Source organism: Sebastes fasciatus, chromosome 9 (assembly GCF_043250625.1).
Source record: "Sebastes fasciatus isolate fSebFas1 chromosome 9, fSebFas1.pri, whole genome shotgun sequence".
Taxonomy (NCBI): Eukaryota; Metazoa; Chordata; class Actinopteri; order Perciformes; family Sebastidae; genus Sebastes; species Sebastes fasciatus.
The window spans coordinates 24,518,582-24,537,226 of record NC_133803.1 but is presented as its reverse complement, the minus strand read 5'-3'; the positions used below and the strand labels follow the sequence as shown (position 1 = coordinate 24,537,226).

The window sequence follows — 18,645 nt, the reverse complement described above, 5'->3', positions numbered from 1 at the left end:
GGGCTTTGAGAAACACTGATCAACACTTTTCACCATTTTCTGACTTTTTATAGACGATTAATCAAGAAAATAATCGACAGATTAATAAACAATAAAAATAATCACTAGTTGCATCCCTGATGTGAATCAAATACATGTTTAATTGTTTTTATTTTTCCAAAACACGGGATGTTAAAATACTGTATGTTAAATGTGTAGCCAATAACCTGAGACCAAGTCTTAACTCAACACTAAGCACTTATTCTTAATCCTAAAACCAAAATTGCATCATTCTTAGAATTCTGATTTACTTAACACCAAAATTATACCTTGAGAAGCTTTCATATATGCTGGCCCAGATTTACAGCATGACAGCAAAGTGAAGCCTTCGTTCTCCTTTACAAATGATCTGCAGTTATGTGCCGTAGAGGGCTCAATTCATGCATACTTACATATAAAAAACAGCCAATTCCTCACATACAAATCTGCTCTGTTGTTTGTTTGAATAAATGCCTGGTATAAGTCACAACCACTGTGTTAGATCTACTGCAAAAATCATATTTACTATAGGTACACTTTTCCATTGAATGTCTCTTTTTAATAACAACATTTTTGCTCTTTAGGATCACCACCACCGTGGCTTGCAACATGGATCTGACCAAGTACCCCATGGACAAGCAGACCTGCACGCTACAACTGGAGAGCTGTAAGGACACTTCATGCTTAATAAAGAAAATCCTGATCTGTGCAGCTTCAAGCTGTGGCAGTGACTTGGTGGGTGGGCGGGATGTCAAATGAATGTGATCAAACCGAAGGATCAAACAGATCACTTTCTCTCATCTTCTACACCGCTGCTGTGTGCATGTGTCTGCGTGCGAGACTGCATGCTTATGTCACACAGCGGAGGCAATTCAGGTCACGGTGGAGTATTCTCCTGTGTAGGTTTCTCTGTCGTAAAGTCTGTCATGAAAACTGGAAAATTGTCCACCCCCTTAAAGGAATAGTTCAACAGGGAAATATGCCTAGTTACTTTATTGCTCAGAGTTAGATGAGAAGACAGATACCACTCTTCTCTTGGCCTCTTAAAGTTACTGTGAGGAACATTTAATAGCTTATGAAACCGTCTCAATTTAATACTGATGCCTCTATATGACCTACATAAGACCATCAGCGAGAAGATCGGCTATTTCTACATAGTTATTCTTAATGCTTGTCATCGGTGCTACCCGGTACGATTCTGGCGAAATCAGATGAAACCATGCAGGTTCACCAGAAACTCCTTCAGCTCAGACACCAGCGGGGCCTCTGTGGAAAGACTCACGTCCAAATCGCTGGTGCCTTCGACCTGCAGTCGGAGCTCTGGCGGGAGGTGGAGAGCTCCGCGCCCGGCAGCAGGGGCTCCTCCGCCAGCCTGGAGCAGAGCTTCGCCTCGCTTTTCCAACGGTCCCCTCTGGGAGCCAACACTAACACCACGCTACTGGAGGCCCAAGCTGTATTGCTGGGCCTGCTGGAGGGAAGGGAGGCAGGGGAGAACCAGAACTGAGCGTGGCAGACTGTCAGACCCTGTTGCAGTAAAATGAGAAGTTTTCTAAAGGGACTCTGGTCCTCGGAAACACTACCGCTTTTGGAACCACCAAAATCAACACAAAAATTAAGTTCCTCGTAGTAACTTTAAGTATGAAGCAAGAGGCAGGACCATTAGCTTAGCTTTTGCTATATGGTCTCCTGAAGAATACACACCATGTGATTTGGTGAGAAACCAAACGTAGGTACACATATCTTTTGTGTCTTTACAGCAAAATTCCACAGGGCACCACTAATGCACAGACGTGAGATTGACATCAATCTTCCCATCTAACTTCCAGCAAAAAAAGCGTATTTCCAAAAATATCAAAACTAGTCCTTTACTGATCCAAACATGCTTTTGGAGCAGGAGCTCAAACAGAGCATTTCCGACAGAGGATGAAAAGAGATGCTTATTTTGAACATTAAAGCATGTAAACATGTGCTAGTAGAAACCCAAAATACAAGTATGCACCTAAAAATGAGCATAATGTGTCCTCTTTAAGAATGCAAACCTCTGCCACCAGGCTTATTTTGTCCACTTAAGAATTCTGAGATTTCTTGACATTCTCCTGAATTAAGAGGTCTGATTTGACTACATTTGACATGGTTTCAAGTGGAAATGTGGTGGCAATATGTTTATAATTAAGGCAAATTGCAATTTAGAATAAATAACATGGCAAGATGGATTTTTTGGCCGTGTAGTGGATGGAAGGAAGAAAAAAGACCCCCTCCTCCTTCCTCAGCCTCCATCGCTCATCTGCCATATTTGCTTTCCAGCTTGCTTCTGCTCCGTGCTATTAAATGACAGGCAGCCAGGCTAAGCTAAGTCTGATCCCTGCCAGAAGCCCACCAGGACCTCAGTGCCAAATAAAACATTTAACGGCAGCTCCAGTCCCACTTAGCAGACAAAAAGACATCTGGAGGTTAAAGTTAGGTAACTGAGAGGATGATGGATCCTTCCTCCACATGCTTCAATAATTCCAGGCTAAATATCTGCATCTTTCTCTCTCTCTCTCTCTCTCTGCTGTCTCTCTCTTTTACAATCTCCCTCTCATCCTGCTGCTGTTTCCCTCTCTCCCTCTCTCCGTTCCTCCTCTCCTTCAATCTCTACCTCCCTCTTTGCCCTGTCTCTTTATAAAGATGTATATTCAAGGATTTATTTCTTTTAATGCTGTGCCAAAAGTGTATCCTCTCTGCACAGGAGGAAGGTTTAAAGAGAGCGTCGTTGTGGGAGGGTGCGGCGCGTTTAGATCGGGATTGCGGTAAAATATTTAGTGCATTCTGACAGCAGAAAAAGTCAAAAGATAGTCGCAGTCTTTTGTGATCTTCGCTTTAATGTAACTTTTTGTGGTGGCTCTGAAAAAAAATCTTTGATATGGCTACTTGTTTTCTAGGGGTGATAGGGCACTGGAAGGTTGAATGTACCTCCCCCATGTAACTCTTTCCATGCTGTTACGCAGCATGTCACTACCCATTTGTGTCTCTAATTTGTACAGTAATGTCAGGGCTTTAGGTCAGGAAAATAATGAGTACAATGAGAGAGAAAACTGTGAATTTACAGGACCTTTCAGCATCAAAGTCACCACTGCCCTTCATTAGGGGACTTTGCTCCTAGCATCACCCTGGTCAATAGTACATGACTCCATATGGGTTTAAATGTGGAGAGCAACAGCAGTATTTCATGTAGAGCAGATTATAGAGGTGTATTCCAGCTTCAGCCAACTGCACTTCCTCTCAAGTTTCTTATTCTCTTGCTCCCTCTGCAGATAAATGAGAAAAATACACCAAAGAGGTTGTTAATCACACCTTTTTGTCTTCAACAAATTTAATAATAATAGAAACCACTAGTTCTTATTAATTGTGTTACATTGTACTATCAAAATCACTGCCTCACTTTGGCTGCGGCATCTTTGACCACATTCATTTTGCATGGCTTCTTATTCCAAGTTTTATTTGGGTTATCAGGGCTCTCTAGGGCCCGGTGCAATATGCATGATTAGTCTGTTATGGTATGAGGCAAGAGTTAAGCTCTTCATCACCCCCTTTGAAGAAGCGAACATGAACACCACAAATGCATTTCCATTAGCAAATCCTGTTGGATCTCTGTGTGTCCAACTGTGTTAGAGAGACGGATATTCTGTTTCCGCTGTGACTCTATACATTCATGAAACATTAACGTTGTATTTTAGAGAGTTTAAAGTGTCGTGTTGTTTTAACGGCAGACGTACAGTACTTAAGTGTCGGTGTAGATCTTACCCGTTTGCTTCTCGGGGGTAGCATATCGTCTTAAAACTAGATTTTCAGATATAGTTCTTTCCAAATGTTTCTCTTGTGCTGATATGTAGCATTAGAGGGAATTTACCACCCACCATGGGTTGCAATCCCAAACAACTCAACCATAAGAGGATCAGGCTTCAGCATAGCTTTAGCAATTAACATTCCCAGCTGTTCCCCCCCCCATAGCTACTTTGGGGTTTAGTAAGAACTATTAATGCTCTTTCTATACCATCATCATCCTCTTCTTCATTATCATCATCACAATAATTATGAATTATAGCAGCTTTCTAGGCTAATGTGTAATGTGCTTGTCGTATTTCCACCTGCACAATCACTGACACTGCTCCAGGAGAAGAAAATGTACGTGTTTTATCTACTGTGTAATATTAACATATTATCACCTCATAAAGTTTTATAGGGAAAGTGTTATCAAGCAGCGCTTGTTTATTCATTCAGCAGACATGGAACAACATTAATATTCATTTGGAGAAGTGTTTGTGGCCACCTGACGAACGTTAAATCAGATATTCACTCTCCTTTTAGCAGGCCTGGTCTACAGCTAGTCCCTAACTTTGCCTGTCTACTGTTAGGTGCTTTGTGTAAGGGATGTTGTAGACCGAGCCAGTTCTTGTTGTGACATAAACCCTGACAGGGCAACGCAGGACCCTGAAGCGGAGGGGTGGACCCTGACATGGTTTATTCCATAACAATGACCGTCTCGCTGTTCATTATCTCGCTTATTACACGGCTACTTACTTACGAAATCAATAATTTGACCAAAAAAATGGTCCTCCAGAGTCTGAGATCAGAACTGCATCCATAGCAACGGTCTGTTATACATAGCAACAGTCTGCTATGACGAAAATAAATAGTATTCAACAAAGCCGTGTAATAAAGGTAGTGAACAGTGGGTTTGTCAGAGCTTTTTTGCTAAAAGCAGCTGGCTGCTGCTGCTGGAAACGAGGCTAATGAGAGTTGTGAGTCTGAACCAACACAGTAATGTTGTGGGCAATAAAACCAAAACCAATGAGTTGAAGTCCAGCCATAGTTTGTCTTTGCGTAGAGCTGAGGGGAAACTAAAGAATAGGGGGACAATTCTTTGTGGGTTCTTTACTATGACAAATACATTTCAAAATAAACATACTCATTGGATCCATTGTTAAAATATTATTAGTGCAGCTTTAATTTAATTTCTATCTCTTTTCTCTCCTACAGGGGGTTACAACATCAACGACGTCATGTTCTACTGGACCAGAGGAAATGAGTCTGTCAGTGGTTTAGACACTCTGCAGCTGGCTCAGTACACAGTAGAGGACCACTACACATCTGTCTCAGAGGCCGTTTATGAAACTGGTAACAATGACCTTCAAAGCCATCGCTTAGTGTTACTCCCAGGGCTATACTTATGTCTAAAGCTTCTCCATACAGAATTCAGAGCATATCTATTGCATCCACATGGCTCTCAACATGGCGACAGCTGAGCCCGCGGCTAGCAACCATGGATGTGTTATTAGAACTGGATATCGGACCCCGAGATGGAGTCTATTCATTCCAATGAGAATTGCTTGTCTTTTACAATGGGGATCTATGGGGAAAATGGTTTTTGGGCCGCAGGGGGATTATTCGCTGAAATATCGCTAGTGGCCCCTGGAAAAAATTGGAAGCAAGGCTGAGCGACAGCAGCACCGTATCCAAGTCTTGTTATAGCCTACATGATAGCAGCTAACGGTGCTAACAGCAGGAACTGTGCAAACAATGGCAACAGTGCTGACAGAGATAACAGTGTTAACCTGGGGGGGAACCGGAGGGTGAGTACTACGCTTCAGTAACATCGCCGCGGGTTGGGACGGCGTTATCAGCGGTAACTGCCATATGAATGCAATGCAGAGCGGGAGGCAATTAGCTAGCCAGTGGGGCACACACACTGGGACTCTCATGCACTGAAATGCTTGCACGGCCGGCTTGTCTACGCAAACAAAGCACAGAGGAGCTTCATTCTTGCTCAGGTAGACATTACTCCACTATATCTTTACATTGCAAATCGTTGTTTGCTGCTATATTAATGCTCTGAATTCTGTATATAGAACCTTTAAACAGCAGTTGTTAAATAATGCACAACTAGAGCCCTTATGGGAAGGATTTCTGATTTACACAACATTTTTTTTGTCCCTCTTCTGAAAGGCAATTACCCAAAGCTGGTCTTCCACTTTGAACTGAAGAGGAGCATTCTGTACTTCATCTTGGAGACTTACGTCCCCTCCAGCCTGCTCGTTGTGCTCTCATGGGTGTCCTTCTGGATTTCCCTGTCCTCTGTTCCAGCACGTATTTGCATAGGTAAGGGACAAAGATTTATTTTTTACAATCAAATATGAAAATCTGCCTTCCTGGTCAAATGTCGCACACTTTTACACAGCGTATGTAGGTGTTGTGCATCACTGTAGGCGCTGTGTACTGTTGTTATGAGATAAAGAATCCACCTTATTTCTCTTCTTAATCAGTCATCAGTAGAATGTTTACACAGATATAGACTATAGAGATGTTTACTTTCCTTTGGTGAGCACAGACGTTGGTTTGGATTTGATTTTTGAGGGCTGATGGTTGAAGAGAGCATGTGTGACACTGGTGTTATCTAGTGGACATCCAAACATAGATGTTGCTTTGAATTAAATCCAACACTACTGAGGGGGGCTTTTAGAACACAAAGTTCTCAAAACGAAGAAAACTAGAAGATATCCTACTTCATGGCACACTGGATTTAAAGGGCTCAATTTTGGTGAAGTCAGCGCAGATGATCTTTGCTTATTTCTTGTGTTGTTGCTGCTCTTTTTCTATATATAATTATCTGTGCATCCTTACCATGCCATGAATGACTAAGTTCAATTTGAACTATTGTCTCATATGTAAGGAAATGGGATATATGACAAACTCCAGATGAAATCATATGATATGCTGGTCATCTATAGGGATGTAGGCTTGGTAAATTGGATGAGTTGAGTTGCAAGACGGGGCTAGAATGATTCTTCTTATTGATATTTATGTCAGCAGCTCTGTCTATTTGAGTACCCCACTCTCTGTGTCATTCTTTTTAAACACAGTTACATACAGTTTAACGAACTACCATTGTTTCTCTGTGAATGTCAAAGGATAAGGCAATATTTATCTTACTGTGTTGTCAACAAATTCCATTAAAAGACCAAAGCCCAGCCATGACTTTATCCTATTTAACAAATATTGACAGTGTATCAAAATCCCTTAACCTCTTAACACCCACCTGCCCACCGGCAGATTAGGGTCAAGGTTAAATGATGATTAACAATGTTTTGAATGATGTTAAAAGGATTTATAGTCATCAAAATGCAAAATTTACTGACTTCTGTGACACTGGCAAACAGACTGAAGCATTTTGATGAAAACAGTAGCAGAAATTGTGTGTTCGTGTAGCGCTCCATCACTCATACACTGAGAGGCTGATTGAGTATTAACGGTCTTTCATGATTGATTAAAGAGTCTGTATTTCACCAGTGTCTCTCTGTGTGTTATTTTGTGGCAGGAGTGACCACGGTCCTGACCATGACCACTCTGATGATGGGAGCCCGGACGTCACTGCCCAACGCCAACTGCTTCATTAAGGCCATTGATGTTTACTTGGGAATCTGCTTCAGCTTTATCTTCGGAGCGCTCATCGAGTACGCCGTGGCCCACTTCTGCACCCTCTCTCACATGGACACACACGTGCTCATGGTGAGAACCTCCTGGATGTACTGTGTTATTTGTTAATTGTTGTGGTCACTGTCATTGTCTTTACAATGGTGCGCATTGTCATCGTCATCACCACCACCACCATCATCATCATCATCATCATCATGTCATCATGAGCACTTTGGGGTGAGTTTGAAGCGGTGCTACACACGCTCAAATCTACACGTGTCACGTTTTTGTTTCTATTCAAAGCTAATTTTTTCTTTGCTTCTCGTCCTCCTACAGTACAGCCACCACTTGCACGACCTTGACGACGAAATGAACGGCATCATCACCACCATCTCCAATCACAACAGGGCTAGGAGACGGAAGGAGGCTGCCGCAGCTGCTGCCGCGCCTCCCGCCTCCCTAGAACTCACTGTCAGCCCGTCCAGCCCCTCGGGAAACGAGCCTAAGCCCGAGGCGTCGCCCCCGGCGCCCACCCACTGGTACCTCACTGCTCTGGCCTTCGTCCGCAAAGTGCTCCGCTCCCTAACTTGCTGTCACGTGGAGAACCCTCACCACATAGACAACTACTCCAGAGTCACCTTCCCCCTCTCTTTTGTCATGGTTAACCTGCTCTACTGGATCTATTATCTGTACTTTTAGCATCGGCTCGAGTGCAGCATGTGTCCCGGAGAGTGTGAGACGGAGAGTGTATGTAGACAAGAAGTGTATTTTACTGTATGTATGTACAGTAAGTGTTATTTAAGTGTGTTTTGAGATGAGTGTGTAAAATTTCTGCATTTGGATTCATGAGCGAAGTAGCATACTCACATTTTCGGGGGGAAAAGTAACGCTTATGATTACAGCTCCATTTTTAAATATTATGTACTCAAACTCATTGCTTAACATTTTATACAGCAGGTTTTGTTAAACGATAGGTCCCTCTGACACTGACCGGGTGAGATTTGGTCAAAGCCGATACACCTTGAGATGAAAAGAGCGTTGCTTAAGAAAAAATTGTCCAGTCTGCATCTTTATCGCTGTAGTTTATATTCATTTTAAGTGAAGGTTGACACGCAGAAGATGGAGCTGTAATTTAAGGCTTTATGACTGAGGGAGAGCAAATGTTCTCTGCTGTGATGGAATGATTATTGATACTTTACAACTTCATCTTCCATTTCTGCCTGCAGGTACAGCATTTAGAGGGAAATAGCAAAAATAATGGATGGGAGAAGAAGAGGGATGAAAAAGAGAGACGAGGGAGCTGGAAAAATAACTCAACAAGGAGTGTTTTAAAAACTATAAACCAGTCTCCCAAGGACATTTCTGCTCGCTGTTGAAATCTCTCTTTCTTCTGCGTCCTCCTGTGAGTTATTTTTAATTCACTGAGCAGTGCCGTCTCTCTTATTTTTTTTTTTCATTGACACTATAAATGTAGTGGCCTTTGATCCCTTCAGTTGTATTCTGGAAACTTGGCCACCATGAGCAGTATTATGGCAGTTGTCATCTCACAAATCTGTTCTGCAGTTTCACAAAGAAGGAAAGGAAACTACAATATGTTAAATAATATATTACATGGCATAAATATGACATCATGAAGTTAAGTATCATATGAATAATAGAGTGAAATATATAGATGGCAAGTTCTGAAATAATTTATTAAATTATTAAAATTCAACTAGTTATTATAACATTTTATGTAATACTTTTTATTTCCATTAATTTTATTATGGATTTTTTTATTATTTCAGAATGTCACTATTCAAATCTCCGGGCATTTTCCCCATAGAGTACTACAGGAATGAGTCCTAAAACCCGAAAATGAGGTTTTTAGTTGGATGCCTGAATTAAGGTATGTGGTGCTTAAATTTTTTTTGTTCTAGGACATAAAATACATCTATAAATACCCCACTTGTGAATTTTGAAGCCTTTATGTGTGTTAAAAAGGCGGTTGCTAACAATTGGCTAAATGAGACTACTAAACATCATCACGCTGGTTTGGCTGCCGTTACAGCCTCGTTGTGTATACTCACGTTCATGTGACCGTGGTGTAGTTTGTTTATAGACGTTTATAGACGTTAGCTTTTTACTTCTGGCGATTGCATTCACGTTTCAAAAATCATAACAGTGGTGTTCATTTGTGACGATTATTTTTGCAGAATATAACTTAAAGTATCATAAATGTTTTTTTGCCACAGAGCTTATTTTCTGCAAAAATCCAAAACCCAATGGAAAAATCCCATTGGCTTTTTGTCGAGGGAACCAGGGCGATGCTAACTTCCTGGTTGGCTTACAAAAATATTATTTTTATTTCAAAATTTCATAATGCTAAGTCTCCCTTAGCAGGACGCTAGGATAGGCTGTAAACTTGTATTAACTGGGGTGCCAATGTTAGTAAGTGGCCGAAATCAGATTTACCTCGTCAGTGTTATGATTCTAACAACGTTCAGACACTCAGTGAAGAGTTGGTTCCTCTAGCCAAACTGGCAGCTCGCTAATTTACGAATCCTGTTATAGGGAAGGCATGTCCCGCCCTACTCTGCCTCTGATTGTCTAGTACTAACTGGTTGGTTGGATTGGTTAGGGTTAGGGAAAGAATATCATGGTAAGCCAATCAGAGGCAGAGTAGGGCGGGTCATCCTTCGCTATAGTAGAATTCGTAATATCGTTACCAGGTGAGGATGGAGGCAAGGTGAATGTAATTAAAAAGTGACATTTTGAAATAAAATGTTCTTTAATTAAATAAAAAATACCTTCTATAAAACTATTACATAAATAACATTTCATAGTTATGGGATGAGTTTTAATAATTCATTAAATTTCTTCACAATTTATTGGTTTATTTATAAATTTCACTTTATTTATTCATGTGATTGAGTGTTTTATTATGTTTTATTTATTAAATATTGAACACTTTGTGTCTCCATACTAGCTGGGCAGGTGTAATGCAAATAGCAGCAACACCTAGACAGGCAGGTACCACGTAATAGTGATATATGCAGCACTATTTATGGGCCGCCGGGTGGTGTTTCTCACTGTGCTTTTGTAATACATAAAGCAGTAGTCAGACCTAGATGTGTTAGACATTGTAGAGTGATTTGAATATGAATGGAATTGCCAAAATATTTCCACAGGATGTCATCATTTGTGCATTATCCAATTGGAGATAGGCCTGGATATGCTTGAGGTCTCACTTGTGTCCTCGGCTTTTTAGGCTGTTTTTCATCTTTCTCTGTGTGAGTGTTTCAGTTCAGGTGATTGTTCGCTACCAGTGATGTGAACCAAAGAGCCAAAGATCCTAATTTAATTTCCTCTTTGTTACCCTTTAAATAAGTTTTGATTTTAAATGCATTTTCAAATGTTAATATCATGTTTGTTATTGATAGGATAATTTTTTAAATAGCATGCAATCAACGAGCAGATGAACACGACACTTTACGTTTCAGATAGAAAACAGGATTCAGTTTTAACAACGAAGATGCATGTTTATTTATTGCTGTATTTACTATTACTGTGACATACACTCACTATTCCATTCCAATTTTAAGAAATACCATTCGATGTGTATTGAACATCAGCTAAATTGGTTATATCTATTTATATTTCATTGCCTTTTAAACTGTTATTTCATATTTTACCTGCATTTTTTCTCACGTTTTAATCTATTTTTGAATATGTCATCAACTTACAAATGCTTTTGATTGCTCTCCTTGCCTGATGATAATAGAAAAGTAGGATTTATTTTGTTTCTGTTCTTCCTGCATGGTTATCAAGTGCAAACTTTTGTTTCTTCTGCTTTGCTTGATTTTGTTTTAGTTTAATATGATATAGAGAAGAGTCATAAAATGCTCAGCTGAGGCTATTGAAAGGATGATAATGATGCAACTTTTACTTGGGGTCTCCTCTGGGGTCCAAAAGTGCAGGACAGTCAAACTTCTCTTCTCATTTCCAGTTATTTGAGTCTTACTGAAAGGATGAGTGATCGGTGACAGTGTTCATTTGCCTTTGAGCTGCGTCTGTTCGGTGGAAGTCGGCGAGCACTGACCCATTGAAAAGGTTAATATGATAAAACACAGACTGTCAGATTTTATACAATACAGCACCAGGGTAGTAATTTTGATAGCCATCTTCTCAGTGAACGGTACGGAACGGAGATGAATGCCAATATGGAGCCAAAGAGCCACAAGAGCGACCACACAGAACGTTTTCTCACTCGAAGTTGATCCATACACAAAGCTCAACAGTATCAGTTGTCCTATATGGCTCCATGGTTGCAACTACATTATGAGGGCTGATTTGCTCTGAATGAACAGCATTTTGGATGGTAACAAATACCCAAGGAAAGTGAGAATACATTGCAGAAACAAAGGTGCGAAACAGAACATTTATGGGCAACATTGCCAGAACATATGTGGCAACTTTGGACAACAGAAAACTGGAAACTGGCTACCGTTGAACTGCCCTTTCTTTCCTGTTGTGGTCCGTGTCTAATAATGCCTCAAGGTGACGTTGGCTACCAACCTCACAGTTCCTGGGACATCTTCATGTGAAATGTATTTACATACTGTATGCTAATATAGGCATCGGTTTGCTTAACCTGTTGTAAATTAATAGTAACATTGTGCATGTTTATTTGGTGTATGAATATGAATGATAGCAATAAAAGAGGTTTAACGTGTGTATTGGTGACACTCTTTACATTTTGCATTTTTGTTAGATGTGACATTAGTTAACAAAGCTGTTTAAAAATGCTGCTAATTATCCAACATTTGAATTAGAAGTGCAGTGGGTGAGACCAGCGAGCCTGCAGACATGCAAAATGTGTGTGTTTGTTTGTTCCAGATGAGAGGGCGGCAGTGTCCCAGAGGGAGTGGTGGAATATATGAGTAATTCCCTGCAGCTCCATTAGCTCTGAGTCAGCAGAATACAGAATGAGAGGATGATCTGAGATCATCATAACCACACATAATTACTGTTTTATGGGTGAATTCTGTAATATGCTTTCCTTTAAAGATATACCAGCACACTTGCTCTTTGGCGGCTCCAAGTGGAGGCAAAGATAGCTGCATTTTAAACACTGATTACATAGGCATCACACATTATGTTAACATATAGGCTAAACTTATGTCAACATCCTCAGCAATGTAATGCAATTTGATTTTCGTCTCTGGATTAACTGGGGCCTTAATTATGAAGACTAGACAGCCTGACATTGTAACCTCAATATATTGCCTCAAAGTTGAAAAGAGGAATGGAAATACTGGTGCTCTAATGCCTCCAATCTTCATAATCCTCATGCTGTAAATCCTGATCCTCCAACTGAATCAATCTCTGTAAATTCAGAAATCCCTTTAAAAAGAGATCATCACTATAGGACGTGGCACATAGATCCACAAATGCGTATATATTACTTTACATGTAATCCGAAACAGTTTTATGTGAAATTAAAAAACGTGTTTACAGAGTAAGTTATGCATATTTGCAAATCAATCTGTATTTTTGTGGATTTTACTTTACACAACACAATTTTTTTTTGAAAATGGATAATGAAATATGTGGATCGTGGTAGTCTACACATTTGTGGATTGTCTTCTGTGGATTACAACTATTAAAGTCCAATAAAAACTTCCGTAGATATTCTGCACTGCAAATATGTTAAGTTCAGCTTTGATATAAAATGGACTGTCCTATAATTGTAGGCCTACAGCTGACAAAATTGTAACAACTAATAGTGTCCAATGCATATGAAAATTACTGGCAGTTTTCTGAAATAATGTGAACAATGCACCAAAACATTTCATTATACAATAATATCACTTATTGCAGCCACTATCAGGCCAAAGCTCCACAATAGAGGGTCCCCTTAGATAGATAGATAGACATCTTTATTGATCCCCGTGGGGAAATTCGATTGCCACCAAGTCAGACAACAACAAACAAACAACAAAAACACAGTATTCACAATACATCAATAAATAAATAAATAACACACACATATTGAAAGCCCAGTCCTACCAGATATCTGCAACAAACTGTTATTAGACATTTGATTCCAGCTGGATGAGCTCAGCAAGCAACATCAACCAACATGCTAATACAGTTAGCAACAAAATAAAAACATGATAGTAGGCTATACAAAGACTTTTATTTTGAAGAACGGTTACAACGCGACTCATAGACGCAACAGTGCTTCCGGTAAAGATGGCAGCAACTATGGACGGTTGGTAACCTTGGTAACCATGGAGGAGCCAGAAGGGAAAAGGAGGAGGAGGTCTGATATTAGGGCATTTTGTTCTCCCTAAAAGTCACAAAACCAAGTAAGTTGTGAGTTGTGATGGCAGCTAATGTGCTAAGCTCAGAAGAATGGTAACTTAACATGTAATTTGTTGACAGCATGGGACATTTTAAATTGAATTTCACCAATTGGAATTTACATATAGCTAATAAATTCATATGACAGTGTTTCACGACATGTTTTCAACGTGAACATGACGTTTTTAAGGCTACCAATCTTCCTAACATGTGAACTTCATGCAGGAAGTAGCAGTCATTGAGGCAGAGAGAGGGACAGAGAGAGAGACGGAGGCAGACAAACAGGTAAGTTAAATTATTGTAGTCAGGATTACCATGGTCATGGAAACAGAAAAAAATAAACACATTTCCACTATAAATTGATGCAGAAAGGCACAAATCCATGCATACAAATTCACCAGAATGCAGGAAATGAGCCGTTTAATGCTCAAAATGTAATGGTGGAAGACCCTCCCCCCCTCAACCTGCACTTGCAAAAGATAACCACAAACAATAATTAAAAGGAGAATTGCTGTTCAGGTATTTTGGCAGACGCAGTGAACCCAGGCCTGTGGTGAGGAAATTGGCATTTATATATGAAAATCAAACACAAGATGGTTGGTAGTTCTCTGAGCAGAGGCTTTGGAAATCACTACACAATTGAAAAAAAGTGATTCAAAATACAAATGTTTTGTTTGCATGAAATTATTTAATCATTAAATTGAATGTGAAATCTCACGACCAATTAAACAATCAACCTTGAAACACATATTGGATGTAATCCAAGGCGATGGACAAGATACAAACTACTTAGTCATGGCTAGCCAGGTGAAGGCGTACAATAGTCTATAGCTTACAACTAATCTGGTGTGCGGTTGGGTCCGCGACCTCGGAGCCAAAGTGGTATTGACAGAATACTGTCTGCTTTTTGCCCGGGTGAGTAAATATGTTTAAGAATTATTGTCTCTTTATATTGCCGTTTCAACTCCAATATGTACATGGATGCACCCTGGTGTCAGGCTATAGCTATCCAACTTTAGCTAGTATTTTGTACCCACCCAACCACTCCCAGAGGGTTGTGGATAAAAAACACGGAGAAGTTGTCACAGCACATAGTAATTCTGTGGCAATACCAACTCAAAGCAACGCTTTAGTTGACTCCGCTCCTCCAGCCTGAAGACGGAGGTTTTTGATCCACGTCTGCCACCGTTTCTCCGTGAGTTTTTTTTAACTTCTCCTTTATGTACTATTATTTTCGGTCCTCAAAAGTAGCCCTTGTTTTTTTTCCCCGATTTGATCGATTCAAACAGCCGTAAACTGCTCAAACCATAGGCATTGCTGCAGTGTTGGTAGTTGTGGCTTCAGAACCTGTCTCCAGTTGCTTGCCCTCCATCTGGACAGTGCGGCGATTTGTGACTTAATATGCAAGAAGCTATAAGCATTGTGTGCTATTCGGAGGACTGAGCATTTATTTGGTGTTTTGCACCTCATTTTGTGTCCAGAGGTCAAATTTTGCCCAAGGAAACTGATCCAAGGCCCAAGCAATTATAAAATACAGTAAAATCTAAATGGACTTCAGTGTCAAACCATAGGTCAAATATGTAAAAATGTAATTGACCAACGATCTCTAGAGTAACTGCAGACACAATGCTTTTTAACATTTGCGGTATCCCAGACAGCTTTTCTTACAGTCGCAGTGTAATCTGTATCGTGACTGTGTATGGCACTCTGAAATATCAGTTACATCAGTGTGAAAACTGATAAGAGAGTCACATTGCGGAGCCCGTCACTCTCCCTGCAGGACAGCGAGTATGAATGTGGTTTGAAAGAGCATGGCAGAGAGAGTTATCACAGCATCAAAACAGATCTCGGCATGGCAGATTCAGCACGAGCGAGACCGATACGGCATTGGTCTCGCCAGAAGAAATCGCACAGGAATGTGAAATAAAGTGTGCAATTATTTTTCCTCACAGTCTGCGGAACATCAATAACGGTCCAATCAAACGGACAGCAGCAGAAGGTAGAGGCCACGAGTAACTACAGTCTTCCCGAGAAGATTAATGTCTAAAGTCATTGAGATTATTGACACAGAATTGATGAGACCTTTCGAAAGCATGCAAGTAATTGATCGTAGCACAAGTGTGTGTGGATGATGGATTCTGGAAAGATTTCTATATACAGTAGCCATTCATAAGTATTCCTGTGTGCAGTGGTAGTGTGAATGTAACATTTACTCAAGCACAAGTACATTTTAGGTACCACTTTATGCTATTTTATACTTCTACTCCACTACATTTTGGAGGCAAATATTGTACATTTTAGTCCACTACATTTAATTGACAGATTTAGTTACTTTGCAGATTTAGATTTATAATACAAAATATAAATTAACTAACAATTTATGATACATTTTTATAGATTAAGTTACCCGGCAGTATATAAAGTACTTACAATTAGGGGTGTAACGATCGATCTGGATCGCTGTATCGATTCAATGATCCAATATCATCGATGCACGATATGCCTTTATTTTGAAATTTCCATGGCACATCTGTGTCACCATTTCCGTCCAAGCACACCTCCTTCCTTCAGAGCCTGGTAATACAATTGTCAAATCATATTTTAGTTTCTTTTTGTGAGTTGATGTAAATGTAACCCATTGTGTTAAACGGGTATATGATATTGTCTAATATCGATCGCAGGCCCCTGAATTAAAACAAAATCTGATTGTGTCAGACTTTGTGATATCAGCAAATATCATATCATGATGAAGCTTGTGATTTACACCCTTCTTAAAATTAGCCCCCACCTTTATGAGCTGCAACATTAAAGTGATGAACACATTAATGCATCACTAATTATGATTCTGAAATGGGCCATTCTGCATAATGAGTATTGGTACTTTAAGTATATTTTGATGCTAATATTGTACTTTTACTCAACTAAGATTTTGGATGCAGAGTATTTCTACACTGTAGTATTGCTACTTTTACTGAAGTAAAATATCTGAATACGTCTTGCGTGTATCTTATCTTGAGGCCTGTCACATCACCCACTTGTTGTGTTTGTGCCCACAGCTGTGCACATCAAACCCATTATTAAGCTCCACATGGCTGCTCTTAGTATTAGAGAGTAAAAGGTGTGACGTGTCCACAGCCAGCTAATTCTGTAAACAGTCACACTGCAAATTTAAATCAGTAAACCATTTAACCCTGTAATACCATGTCATGTTCTCCTGACAACAGCCAGCAGAGCAAACTGTGCTGCTCCGAGTCGCCACAAGATGGCAGTATGGAATCACATTTCACCATCAAATCCACTGCAGTGCAACAGAGCTGCACTGTAGCAACAAAGCAGGAGAGCAATGAGATTCACTCACATGTTGATGCACTGAGGAAGAATCAGCTGTTAGCAGAATTTATTGACAACCCCCCCTTTTGTTTAATGTTTTAAGCAGATTACATGTGTGAGACTTGTGAGTGCCTCTTGTTCGGCTGTCGTTTCATTTCCAGTGTTCCTCTCCTGAGGGAGCTGCAGGTTAGAGTCACAGGAAGAAACATGGAAGAAATGATGCTCATTAAAATGAGGTTCAGCTTGAGTGATGTGATTGTTTAAGTAGATTATAACACTGCAGTGTTGACAAGCAACTTAATTAGAGACTGAAAGATTGATCAACTCATTGATTGATTTTGCGCTCTAATATTTTCTGATGTTATACAAAAAATAATATTGGTGTTCAAAAGAAGAGATTCTAAAATCATGACATTGTTGACGAAAAAGAAATAGCTGATGTTTAATTTACTGTATATCGTGAACAATATCTTACTGACGGTGTGAACTGATCGCAGCAGTCCTGGTTCTGGTTCTCTCGTGCCTCCCTTCCATCCAGCAGGGATGGGAGGCACGGTGGTGTCAGTGTTGGCTCCCAGCGGGGACTGGTGGAGCAGCGAGGCGGAGCTCTACTCCTTACTGGAGGAGGAGCCGCCGCTGCCAGGTGCTCCACCTGTTGCCGGAGCTCCGACTGCTGGTTGAAGGCGGCAGCGAAGCCGGATCTGGGTCTATCTCCGCGGTGGGAGTTTCTGGTGAATTGTTTCGTCTGATTTTGCAGGGAATCCGACCCAATGATTAAAAATAACTATATAGAGATAAGAGATAGAGATATTTTCTCGCTGATGGTTTTGTTTGCTTATGTAGGTCATATAGACACATCAGTATTATAGTATACTATATTGAGCCTGTTTCATAACCAGTTAAAAGTTCCTTGTAGTCATTTTAAATATGTAACAAATCATGCCAATCAGCATCAGTCTGAAATGCTTCTTCAGATATTTTTACGACTACATTTTGCTGTTTAAACTGACATTATGATTTTTTTTATAATTTGTAACATATGCTTTAATTCCTCTATTTACATTTGATATTACATGCAATCAAAAAATGTGTTTTGGTTCAAATATTACTGTGATTTAGTGACAGTATCAGAACCGAATTGTTGGAAAATGAGCTGAAAAAGATACAGATATAAAGGGGATATGTTAGAAAAACAAGTAGCAGTATGAGATAAAGCTGACATACTTATCTAAATACAACTAACAAGTAATATTATTCACACATAGATTAAAACATTACTGTGAAGAAGTCAAGAATTAAACTAGTGCCTACAAACTGCTTTCAGCCACAACACTTCAGCTAAAATAACGTTGCCCACTTCTCATGGCTCATTCAGTGTCAATCACATTTCCTTTTAATTTGCAAATCTGGACCATTGGGACCTTTACACTGCAAATTGAATTTCAATCAAATCTTTTAATCACGAGGCGTTTAGCTCACCATGCTTAACACACTCCC

The 18,645-nt window shown here is 40.0% G+C and overlaps 1 protein-coding gene across 2 annotated transcripts in view; it reads left to right on the top strand.

The window, feature by feature from the left end:
- The window catches only part of LOC141774305 (gamma-aminobutyric acid receptor subunit pi), a 297,207-nt gene that overhangs the window by 44,680 nt on the left and 233,882 nt on the right, over positions 1-18,645 (top strand). For both annotated transcript variants that reach the window (XM_074646871.1, XM_074646870.1), the window contains 5 exons: positions 603-685; positions 5,038-5,175; positions 6,004-6,156; positions 7,373-7,563; positions 7,807-9,332. In XM_074646871.1, coding sequence (XP_074502972.1) covers positions 603-685; positions 5,038-5,175; positions 6,004-6,156; positions 7,373-7,563; positions 7,807-8,169 — 928 coding nt within the window. In that variant the 3' untranslated portion in view covers positions 8,170-9,332. The remainder of the gene's footprint in view (positions 1-602; positions 686-5,037; positions 5,176-6,003; positions 6,157-7,372; positions 7,564-7,806; positions 9,333-18,645) is intronic.